Here is a 13,360-nt window from a genome sequence, read left to right as displayed (position 1 = left end):
ATACTAGTCTCACTCAAGTAAGAATGTCTTTACACTGCAGCTTATTAAATGTATACAATGGCTTGGATCCAGAAAGTTCCTTTAAAAAGCAGGATACATTCTTGTTTGTGCAATGGACGGAGCAACAGAATTCCAACAGTTGCTGCCAAGGTTTAATTAAAGGCACTACACCACAAGCTATCCTGAAAGCAGAATTTTAGGGCTGCAGGAGTAACAAAGAAGCTGTATTATGCTAACAGAATTTGCTCATTGTTCTTTGGGCTCAAGCTGAACTGGCTAGCTTGACTTATGCAATTTATCTACCACCACAGTCTCAAGGATTCCAAATAGTTAACGTGTGATCAGATTTCTCGAATACTTAATCTTTCTCCAAGCTGGGATTGCAATTCCTATTATAGTCAGCCCACAGAGTTCTGGGTAGGCAAGGTGAGAATTCTGGGAATCGTAATTCTAGCGTAGCTGAAGGATGTCAGGCTGGAGTAAATGTACTGTAGCCTCCGTATAGTCCAGCAACAATTGATTAACTATCCAAATCTTCAAAAAGCAGTGTACTTTAAAGGATATAGACAATATTATTTGTCCAAGCTTCACACTACAGGTAGTCCTCGACTTATAACAGTTAACTTAGTGACCATTTGAAGTTAAAACAGCACTGAAAAAGTGACTTATGATCACTGCAGCATCCCCATGGTCACATGATCTACATTCAGAAGCTTGACAACTGACTCACATTTATGACGGTTGCAGTGTCCTGGAGTCACGTAATCAGATTTTGTGATCCTCGGACGAGCAAAATCAACGGGGAAGCCAGTTCACTTAACTGTGTTACTAATTTAACAACTGCACTGATTCACTTAACAAGCGTGCCAAGAAAAGTTGTAAAATGAAGCAGAACTCATACAACAAAATTTTCACTTAGCAAGCTAAATCTTGGGCTGGATTGTGGTCTAAGTAAAGGACTACTTGTATATTTCAAGCTTGTAAGGATTTTTCCTGTAAAGCCTATCTGAGCCAACATTTCAGAAAAGGTGCAACATTCCCCTTTTGTCAGCTTTGGAAGCCATATTCCACGCTGCCACAAGCCTGAGAAAGTGGGAGGGGGGTGGATTCAATTGAGTAGCTCTAAGTAGACAAAGTAAAATTCTTTTGTTAGTTCAAGGTCATTGAGTATGGCGCAGGATGAAATGAGGATCTTACTTTTGGATGGATCGTGACTGGGCCATGTGATGTGATGACAGCCAAGGGGGGATGGATTTGTAGTTTGGGAAATTGTAGGAAGCCCGGAAACTTTCAGATTCGGGATTCCACAGATGTGCCAGTTCTATCCTAATAAAGGTTCTTTTGAGATATGTTTGTGAATTACTGATTGGAATGGAGGGTTGTTGGACCCCTGACACCTTTGCCTACTGATACCAAGCTCTGCCCCAAGCCATCTGAGTGATGCTGTGGAGGTTCTGCCTCAGTGCCTGGAAGCTATGAGGGCCTGGATGGGGCACCACTGGCTGTAGCAACCTTAGGAAACTGAATAGCTCTGGGTTTGGGACAGTTCTAGGAACCTGTAATGATACGTAAGAATGAGCTTAGGAGATTTGGGGAAGAGATGCTGCCTGGGGGACAATCAGATGGAGAGAGGGGAGAATTCACAACTGCATAATGGGCTGTAAAATGGTAAGTGATTTGTATTTTCAGACTTTCAAGATTGCCAATGTAGACAAGAATTATTTTATTTATTTTTTATTTATTTTTATTTGTCAATTGCTTACAAGATAATAGGTATAAGTAAAGACATAGTTATGAATACATGGATACATATAAGAAAAATAAAAGAAACAATAGGACAGGGACGGTAGGCACGTTGGTGCGCTTATGCACGCTCCCTACAGACCTCTTAGGAAAGGGGTGAGGTCAATAGTAGACAGTCTAAGGTTAAAAGTTTTTGGGGTTTGGGGAAGAGACCACAGAGTCAGGTAGAGTATTCCAGACATTGACCACTCTGTTGCTGAAGACGTATTTCCTACAATCAAGTTTGGTGCGATTAACCTTGAGTTTGTATCTATTGTTTGCTCTTGTGTTGTTATGGTTGAAGCTGAAGTATTCATTGACAGGTAGGACATTACAATGTATGATTTTATATACTATATTTAGATCAGACCAAAGGCAGCGTAGTTCTAGGTTTTCTAGGTCTAGAATTTGACATCTGGTGGCATAAGATATTCTGCAACGAGTAGAGGAGTGGAGAACTCTTCTTGTGAAATATTTCTGGACTTTCTCAATTGTGTTAATATCAGATACGTAATGTGGGTTCCAGACTGATGAGCTGTATTCGAGTATTAGTCTAGCAAATGTTTTGTATGTTCTAGTTATTAGTTTTGTATGCTCTAGTTATTAGTGTAATTATATAATTAGTGTAATTATTAGTGTAATTGGTGTAATTATCAGATCATCTGATCTGTTTCCTGTCTGCTCTATCTGTAGAAGCAGACAGGACCTTCCATCTTTGGTTCTGAATGGTGTTGCACTGCCTCAGACAGAACTAGTGCACAATCCGGAGGTCTTTCTGGTCTTGTGCTCATGCTCAAGGAGAAGCCTTGGCTAGGAGGGCCTCTACACAGTTATGGGTTGTGCATCAATTTGCTTGTTCCCGGATGGGGAGGGTCTGCAGCAGTTGTTCATGCTCTAGTGATTTCCCGATTGGAATACTGCAATGCACTGTACATGGGGCTATCTTTAAAGGGCATCCAGAAGTTTCATCCAGTGGAGAATGTAGCTGTGCAGGCAGTTGGGGCGCCTGTCATTTGGCTTATGCGACACACTTTTCTATAAGTTGCGTTGGCAACCAGTATGCTGCTGGGTACAATTCAAGGTGTTGATATTTAAAGCCCTTTGTGGCTTGGGCTGAATTATTTACAGGACTGTTTGTCTCTACCCGCTCTATCCTGTCTGCTATGAAAGTTGTTGGTGGGCCTTGGAGGAGGGCCTTGTCTGAGGGTTCTACCCTCCCTTGAAATATCATTTGTTTGAAGTTCTGATTGGGCCTGACTTTGCTGGCTTTCTGCAAGGCTTTAAAAACCTGGCTCTGTGCTCAAGCCCACAACCCCCAGAGTGTGTCATGGAGCTTGTTTGTTAGTTGTGATGAATGTGTAATTTCCCACCCATCTTTGGCTGGTATGTGTGTTTGCATATTATGGTTTTATTATTTTTAATATTGTTAGATGCCCAATCATGAATGGACATATAAACCCATTAAGTAAATAAATAGATTCTCAATGGTAATGATACATAAAAGATATTTTAAGCTAAGGAACCATTTCCATCAAAATATGATGTGACTGTTCATTTGTACCTGCAATTTGGTTTTTCTGTTTTTGTATTAAAATGGCTACATCTCCTCTTGCTGTCTTCAAAGGAACTACTAGGTTTGCACTTCTGCTGAAAATGCTTGACAGCACATGACAGCAAGTGATTCAGTTTTTTGTCTAATAATATTTTTAAATCCTGGTAATGTATTTCTAATCCGGCATTAATTCACACTGGTGCCCTACAGTTACCTAAAAGTTTTATTCACTTATAACAACCCCTCTCCAGTTTGATGTTAAGTTTCTGGCTTTTTCAGTGATAAAGTTTTCTAAAAGTGACCTTTGCTTTGGAGCAGCCAAAGGGGAGCAATGATCTTTGAAAGAAGCTAAAGAAATTAGCTCAAGTAGACATAAAGGCACTATGTTCCACACATCTAATCATCAAACAACTTTACTTTATCTGAGATAGTCAGAAGAGATTATATTGTCTCCGATCCTCTCCTTCCATTTGGGGGGCATTGTGACAGCTCTGAACAGTATGTCTCTATCTGTAGAAGCACCCAAGGGTATAAGCCCCTGTAGCATGACAGTCTCAAAGTCCCAACAAGCCCCAAATCCCTAAAAGGCATTTTCTTGCAATGAAAAGTACAAGTGGTTTGCTGAACTTTTGAGTGTACAATAATCCAATGAATTCTGCCCTGTGGAGAGAAGACAAGCAGATGGGACTTGACAATCCTAAGAAAAGCTGTCTTCCGTGACCTTTTGCTCTAGCCCCCCCCACCCCCCACCCCAAATGCTGCTTTTAAACTGCAGCAACTCTCATCCACACCTCCAGCGATATGATGTTACCATAGAATCTTAGGACTGGAAGGGAACTTGGGGGACTTCTAGTCCAATCCTCTGCTTAAAACAGGAGCCTTATACCATCCCAGTCAAATGATTGTTCAGTCTATTTTTGAAAATAGGAGCAACCACCCACAACCCCAGTAGGCAATCTATTACATTGATTAATTGTTCTCACCTTCAGAAAATTTCTCCTCACTTTTAGGCTGGATTTCTCTTTAACAAGCTTCCACCCATTACTTCTTTGTTCCTTCCCTCTAGTTTCTTAGAGAATAAGTTCTCTCTCTTTTGTAACAGCCACTCAAGTCCAGGAAGGCACGCACAATCCTTCTCTTCTAGAGGCTAATTAGTTCCCTCAACTATTCATTGTATGATTTAGCCTCTTTATCATCTTCGTTGCTCTTCTCTGTACACTCTCCAGGGTCTCAACCTCTTTTGTGTGTCATAGTGACCAGAACTTGACACACAGTATTCCTAATTATTAGCTTTTAAAAATAGTTTATCGTGCAGGCATCACAGTTGGGAAACAAAGAGGAAAAAATGTACAGTACAATCTCTGATGTAACTAGTGAAATGGAAATTAAAATGAAAGTATTCCCCTGTGCTTCACTGCACTGACTTATACAAGTTATATAGACAAGCTTTACCATTTTTGAGACAGGCTAGCATAAATGTCACTGTCACTAAGAGGAAACGTCCTTTCCTATCCAAATCTGAAGAAAATTTTATACTGTGGCTTGTCCATATTATTTTCTCTGATTTAGTGCATTGAAGCACAGAGTTGCTAGCTTGGTGTTTTTATACTGTATATATATATATATTAAAAGAAGCACACACAGAAATTTTTGGAAAGGGAGGCATTTGTTATTCTGTGAAACAAAATTGAAAACTGTGCTGAAATGATCTTCAAATAGCAAGAATTCTTAAACCAATGCAGAAACTGCCAATCAAAACACACAGGGCAATTTTTCAATAATTTTACTAATTCATAACAGCCATTACCACATTCAGTTTTAAGGCAGCTCATCTCCATGATTTGGCAGCAGTACAACTGCTTCAGGTTATTATGGTGGAAAAATAAAAGAATAATTTTTTAAAAAGTTCTCTCTGGTATTCAGTAGCTAAAACAAATGTACCACTTAATAAGTTGCTGCTGAAATTATGCAAGCAGACAAGTCAGTTCACTATATTTCTGTTCTCTATCCTATAGAACCAAATGCATACTGTAGAGTACTTGCAAATATATCAGATTTTTCTCAAGAGAAGCGATCATGGAACTTTTAAAATAAAACTTAGGAGCCATTCCAATTTTTCAAACACAGTCATATAAATGTACTAATACTGAAATTTATTTTTAAGAAGTTGTATGTTGTACTAGCACACGTGGATCAGGACAAAAGTTGACCCCAAATTATTATTTTGCAGAGCACAAGCCTGACTTTTTGGGATTAATTTTCTCATTTGTCCTGTAAGTATGGAGAACAGATTAGAGATGATAGTAGTGTGCATGCATTTATGCTCTTGCCTTATTACTGTGATACTACAACTAATCATAAACTGTACACGAACCAGTGCATAGGGCTACAAAAAAGGCTAATGTAATTTTAGACAGTCTCAAATGAAAACATGATTTTTTAAACAATGGAAATGTTTTCATTTTCTTATCCTGAAAACAGTGGCATAGGTGACAAAGAATATAGGCAGAAGATAGAATTTAATATTGTCTGGGGTATGGAAAACAAATCCTGTAGGATAAGTTGAAGCACCAACTATGTTTTTCATAAAAAGAGGAACCCTGAAGACAGACACAACAGCATTCATCAAGTAGCTGAAGAGTTGCCCATTGTTTGTATCTTTACCTCCAGTCTCTAAGTAGATATATCTAAGTAGATATATTCTTTAAAAAGAACTACAACTAATGATATTAATCAAAGGAGGGAATGTTAGGATCTTGGTAGTAGAAATTTGAAAAGATATCCAAGTTCCTATCAAGAAAGTGAACTTCTCCTTATCTTTAAAGAAAAAACGGGGGAATGCAGGAGACTGGACAAAAGAATGCCCAAGACTATGATTTTTCTGACTACTGTTCACCTCTCTGAATTACCCTGGGATTTTAAGGATGTGGTTTACATCTAATCTTTCCACTGGTTCTGAAGAAAGAAAGAAAGAAAGAAAGAAAAAAAAAAAGAAAGAAAGAAAGAAAGAAAGAAAGAAAGAAAGAAAGAAAGAAAGAAAGAAAGAAAGCACGTAGGTAGGTAGGTGTTTCAGGGTAATTAATCCAACTAAATTAAAACAGTCCATTAGGAATATCTTTGTTCATATCTACTTATTAACTATTGACAGATTAAAAAATGGTTATTTTATTTTCAGGTAAGAGCATTCACCAGCATCTGGAAGAAAGATGTTAAGATTTCAGAAATGATATAGGAAGAAATTCCCATATTTGTCACTCTCAAATAACAGCTGTTTGGTATTATAGCACACTTATCTATAAGATTGCAAATTAGTGGATGTTTCATTCTCTTTCGGAAATTTACAAATCTGTGAACAAAAACATTTGGGATGTACTGCACACTTTACTAAAATAATAATTTTCAAGCCAGTTTTCTACAACTATTAATTATTCATCCTTCCTTTTTTCTATCTCTTCTCTAAAGTGGTGTCTCCAAGCACCTTGGGTCACAGAATTTGTCTGTTTATCTTTGATCAGCCTTCAGCTCTGCCTAGATAAGGTATGTGCTATTTCCTTGGTAAAGGAGCAAAGGCAAGACCCTTCTTCCACCATACTTGCATATCCCTAATTGTTACAAGAAACATTCAGACTCTAATATTCATGATATAGAGGCACAGCCCATTACACCTGTTATCTGGATTCCTAGCCAGTTACCAGGTTTGAACTACTGAAACAGAGGAAATGGTGACTGAAGCAGGACCTTCTGGATTACAATACAAAGCATTCAAATAGGTGTGCATCAGATTATCTGGCAGGAGAAATAAACTGGCATTTTGACCTTAACCCCCCTAAGCTCCATTTATGAAATCTTCCTGAAGAGAGATAAATCAATAGAATTAAACAACTCATATATTTTAATATATTCTATATTCATTCAGTTTTAATTAAAAACATGGTAAAGATTATATTTGTGATTAAATTATTCACATGTCTGCAAGCCAATTCAGCCAGGCATGCATGTTCATTACAGCTCAATACATAATAAGGTAGGGAAAGCATGCTAAACATAACTACTGGACTTCTTTCCAATCTCTCTGACAACAGAGGTCATAGCAGGAATCTCCCATTTTTGTCTCTGTTATGAAGTAATGCCCCATCCATCCATCCATCCATCCATCCATCCACTCACTCACTCATTCATTCTCTCATTCATTCAATGAATCAAATAATCAATCAATCAAGGCTGCCCAATACTGGGTTGTTTAAAATTAAAACATTAAAAAAGCATATATCAAAGAAAATATAGTTGGCCAGAAGAGAAGTCACTTGAACCAAAACCAAAAGGTTGATAGCACCTTGATTTAGACAGGAATTACATAGCTTCCTAAAAAGACTACATGCTGGATGAGAAATATTTTATAAATATGAATTAGTAAGAAAAAAGCAGGAATACACAGAGTTAACATGTCGTTCAAGAGTAACAAAGTAATTGAAAATAAGAGGATAAGTAGTTTTCTCCAACTTCATGCTTTTTAGATCGATTGGGATGGGAATTTTCAGTCAGTTTGGGAAAGAAAAATATGGCTTAAAATGAAATTTATATATAAATTTCCAGTTTAGAAAACTGCTGATAGGTCTACAGACAGATCATGAAAAATGTAGAAACAACTTGGAAAACTTCAACGATACAGCATTGCAACCGCATTTTCAATAACATTATGTAAGCTCACATATGTTTCTGATTGTCAATGGAAATACTAAGAACGGATGACAGTGCTTATGTAAAGGAGAGAGTCCTACGAAACTTTCTTTACTCAAGCTGAAATTCATTTACAAAACTTACAGCTCATTTATGCCTCAGCTCATTCTGTACTGTCCATTTATTCTGATGTAAATCTGGCGAAATTTCAAGGGAAGTGGATTTAAAAAAAAAGAATGGAAGAGTGATAATTTCTATTATTATAAAAGTACGTGTCTTTATTAAAACAGAAATTCATCCTTCCTCTATTAATTTTCCTATTCTAGTTATTCCTATTTAAGAAACATGTATAATAAAATGAAGTCTTATAAAAATATTGTATACTAAAATCCTATACAATGGAAGATAGAAGATATGCTATGCTGTGTATAATAGGATAAGATATGTGTTCTTATTTATAAATGGCATGTAACAGTATGTAAATAATGAGCAGATTTTTCTCTCAAGCAAATGTTGGATTAGCCAACAAGTGTACTCAAGATCTGTAAACAAAAAAAATTATATATAATTTCCTATAATTTGTTCGCATGGCTTTATAAAATGGTTCAGTATTTCATATGCAGTAAATATTCACAAACGAGGAATATTTGCCTAAAGCTCAAGTCATTCTTGTAATGGTTATAATATACATATATTCTATTTCTGAAACGAATAAGTATATAAGCAATAGTTACCTGCACTTCGTAGGTTAGGATCTAAATCAGGCATCTCTTTACAAGCTTCTGGACTAACACTGTATATGGAAGCTCCTGCTTCATTGGTAATGCTGTAATATTAAAAGCATACAACATATCTTATATTTTAAGAAAAATGATGAAAAAAATGAGCAAAAAAACCCAAAGATTGATAAAAAAACAGTGCTTGTAGAGACAAAAATGCATCAACCATTATCTAAAAAATAAACTTGGCAAGATTATGTGTTCGTGTGTGTGTGTGTGTGTGTGTGTGTGTGTATTCTCAAATTTAAATATATGTGGTATATTTCCATCCTTTACAATCTGAATACCAAACATTAAACTCATGCGAATGTCACCTGTTTAGCATACTGTCACTTGTGTAGATGGCCTTATTTCAGTTAAGATTTGTGAACAAAGCAGACAACATTACATCCTGCTTTGGGAAGATCTTGGGCTACATAATTCTTATACTATTTGTAAATGAACATTTTATTTGGAACACATCAAGTATGCAGTTGAAGTTAAAGTAAAAGAGATCAAATATATATATATATTTAGATGACAAGAACAAAACAGCAGCAGGCAATCATTAACAAAATTCAAGGTGTATTATTTTATTGATTTAGGCCATTACATAAAAGCCAGTATAACATGATTGTGCCAAGCACAGGTCCCTTTTCATCAGAACATTTAATGAGTGAGTTTGTCATTTGATATATTTAGAATTTTGAACTATAATTCTGAAATTGTAGGTAACTCTGGTATTAACAGCAGCTATTCATCTGCAGCAATAATATGCCTGTCACTCCAAAAAGGCAGTATGCATCCACATAACAAGGTTATACAAATGTATCTTATATTTATGTTACAGCATTCCCCAACATAAAATTAAACATGACTTTCCTAAATTAGGATAAAACCAACTACTTCTTCGTAGTCTCTGCAATAATCCCCATCTCCATCTCCTTCAAAAGCTAACCAAGTCTCCTCTGAAAGCTATCTGAATCACAGCATCACTGAAGGCCAGCCTTAATAGCTGAAGTTACAAACACAAAATGCAAACTTACATGGCAGGAGTATCAGTTATCCGCTGCTGAGATGCCTTCAAATGCCTCTAAAGCTTTAGACAGAGGCAGATGCAAAGGGAAACTGAAATAAGGATCAGAACTGAATCTTATTTTAAAAGATTAACACAGAAATCCAGAAGAGGGGATTGGCTCAGAGAAAATGAATTCCTTTTCACCTACTAGTGCAAACTTTCAGGCTGAATGCACGGGAAAGAAAACAATGGCATTTCTGTTCATAGAAAAGAACCAGCCCCTTCACGAACTATGGGTCAGAGGCAATTGGATTCAATTTTGTCCATTTACTGAAAATGCAACCTGCATACAATTGCTTCTATTGATAAAGAAGCATTTATTGTAAAGTATTTTAGAGATAAATATTAAAACCTTATCCTGCTTCCAAACAAAAGTGTGGGTCATATAAAAATCACAGAGGTGAGGCATGAAAAAACTAAAATATTCTTTTTTAAAAAAGAATTTGTATGTATTTGTGTGTGTATGAAGCTGTTTTGAATAGCAAAGATTAAGAAGATGTCCAAGGAATATGCCCAGCTACCTTACATTTTACCATTGTAAAAAAAGTCATGAAAAATTAACTTTTACAAGTTACTGAAATAATTAGCCATTTGTCATTAATTTAATTAACATTGCCTATTTGCTTTTGCCTTTCCAAGTTGCTAATTAAAATATGAAATCAGCATGGATGAAAGCATTTACTATGTTTCAGAAAATCCTTTTTCTACAAGCTATCCTGTGCTTAAAAAAAGTTTCCAGTATCACATTTAAAATTACTCTAGACTGCTAAAACCCCACATTACTTTTGTTGAATTGTGATAAATAAAAAAGGCTTTAATTCAACCCACACAGCAGTATTAAAACCATTGCACAGAAAATTTGTCCTAATATTTTCTTTAGGAAGTCTAAAAGGAATTATCTTTCTGGTAATTTCTCCCAGTGTATTGTCAATTATTTCTGAACAACTGATAATACTTTCAAAAGTGCATTCTTTTTTTTAAATAAAGCATATAAAAAGAGCATCCACAGATTAATACATTTTCTATCGCAGTAGCAAAAAAAATAATCAAATCACTATTCCTCACAATAAGAGAAGGTCCTTTTATCTTCACATCACTATTGCCACAGATGTGCTTAATTGTGAATGCTTTAAAAACAAAACAAAACCAGTAAACAAAAGCCCAAGCCACTTTACTTTATAAAAATGACATTTTATTCTAAATCTAAAGAATGAAGTTATTCAATCTAAGGATATTATTTTATTATTCATGGAAAATTAATTAAATTTCATAATAAACATTAATAGAATGATAAAATAGAAGAACAGGGGACTGTTTCAATTAAAATACATAATGTTTATATTTCTATTATATAAAACTTATATTAAGTTTCCTAATTGCATCATATTGACTCTTCCAATTTTTCAGATGTAAAACATTAGAACAGTCCAAGATGCAAATGAAATATATTTTTCAAGCAAAGAATATAAATTATTTTAAAATACTCTAATCTAGAAATGCAATTTTTATTGTATTCTGCAACATAATATACAACTGGTATATCAAAATAAATGGTAGCAAATACAATATAGAAATATTAATCATTACATCCAATTACTAGCAGGAAAAATAAAGATAATACTGAGCAGGAACTTTTATAATTTTTGATGAAAATTATGCCGTGCCCCAAAATAATTACATTTATTATTGCACAAATTTGAAAACTCTCCTGTGAAACTGGACAATACTGTGAACAGGCACATTTATAAAAAATATATGTATTAATTTCATCCCCTCTTAGCCAAGATTTGACTGGCTTACCATGATTTATTTCCAAAACCGCGTAGGCAAGCCTGCCCATGTGAAGTGGGGCAGGGATGGGGGTAGGAGAGAGGAGGAGGGTCTAACTATTCTTGATTACAGTTATCAATTACACATGTTTCCAGCAACATACCAGCAGTCACAGATGGCAATCTTTTGATCCTGGGTAATGCTTAAATTGGAATAAAACATGGAAAGGACAAAACTTGGAACTTAAGACATTTTGATATTTTTTTTTTCAATGGATACAACTAAATCTAACTGGAAATTATACCATCTTTTCTAATTTTTTTTTTGTGGTTCTAAGATATTAGAAACATTAAGAACTGAACTGAATTTTAAAAAGGATCAGAAAAATTGACTGTATCAAAGAACAGATATATTCTTATGATAACTTATAAGAATACTTTGCTGCTGTATTTTAAAATGTGAACATATTTTTGATTCCTCATCATAAAATGACAAACTTCTCAGAACATTAAAATCATGGAATGCCGTTATAAAAATTATTACTAGTAAGCAGCAGTCTCCAGAGCGAAATGTCTATCGAGATTTTCAATCATTCTGGTCATGGTTATCCCAAAGATGCTTTTTCCAAAAGGCAACTGGACTTTCTTGTTTGTTTGTTTTTCTTTGAAAACATTTCACTTATCATCCAAGAAGCTTCTTTACTTCTGAACTGAGCTGAAGAAGCTTCTTAGATGATAAGTGAAGTTTTCAAAGGAAAAAAACAAGAAAGTCCAGTTTTCTTTTGGAGAAAGCACTTTTGGGACAGTCCCCAAAGCAATCTTCTTCAACTTGTATCTCTTCATGTTTATTGGGATTAGCATTCTTCCAATTCTTAATAAACATGCCACTGGCTAACTAAGCTGGGAATTTTGAGAATTGTGGTTCTAACATCTGGAGGACATCCAATTGGGGAATCATGGTATTGAATAGTTTTGAACTAGGACCACAAGGTCTTAGTTCAAATCCTCATCCACATTTAATATCTTTTAGGTCATCCTGATCCAGTTCTACTTGACAGTGGGATTAATTGGAAGCAGGGCATGGAGAACTCAAATTTATAATCAGAGCTCTCTGGAGGAAGAGCAGGATGAATTTGTAGTAAAGCTCTCCTTGGAGTGGAAAGCTCTCTTTCTCCATCTGGAAGAGATAATCAGGTAACTGATTCTGTGTTCAAGGCATTAAACTGCTGGAAGCAAAAGATTTTTTTTTGTATTGAGCTATCAATATATCTGGTCTATAAAATTCAAGTACAGAATCTTGTATTTGGAATATGGCTTGCCCCCAGCAGAGATACTAATAAAGATACTGCAGATCATTGGAATGAGATAAAAGTAAAGCACTTCACACATTAATAGATCAATGCAAGTGATAAACAATAATAAACAAAACAATAATAAACAATAATAAACAAAATTCTCTTTTAAGAGAATTTTTAAAAACAAATTCGGGAAAGATAAACATCTTCGGGTTTCTAGAATTAATGCAATCCATACACTTTAACTTTAAAGTTCAATACGTGGAAGACAGTGATTTTAAATAAAATTTTAGGAATACAAGAAATAAGTGTGCATCATCTGAATTTTAATCTGTTTTAAAATGGCAAAAAAATTGAGGATGAATTTTGCATTCTCTGTATGTCTTACTCATAGTTAAACAAAGTTAAAATACATAAAACAGGTGAAATAGAAAATATTTATTGGAACC

General features: G+C 35.2%; 1 protein-coding gene across 1 annotated transcript in view; it reads right to left on the bottom strand.

Annotated features, from left to right (window-relative positions):
• The window catches only part of SRBD1 (S1 RNA binding domain 1), a 157,672-nt gene that overhangs the window by 84,992 nt on the left and 59,320 nt on the right, over nucleotides 1–13,360 (bottom strand). Inside the window, exon 15 of the mRNA XM_087932314.1 lies at nucleotides 8,746–8,837. Coding sequence (XP_087788440.1) covers nucleotides 8,746–8,837 — 92 coding nt within the window. The remainder of the gene's footprint in view (nucleotides 1–8,745; nucleotides 8,838–13,360) is intronic.

This window comes from Pseudonaja textilis, chromosome 1 (assembly GCF_049901715.1).
Source record: "Pseudonaja textilis isolate UNSWEBS1 chromosome 1, rPseTex1.2, whole genome shotgun sequence".
Classification (NCBI taxonomy): Eukaryota; Metazoa; Chordata; class Lepidosauria; order Squamata; family Elapidae; genus Pseudonaja; species Pseudonaja textilis.
The sequence above is the reverse complement of the archived record's forward strand: the minus strand, read 5'-3'. Positions and strand labels throughout refer to the sequence as shown.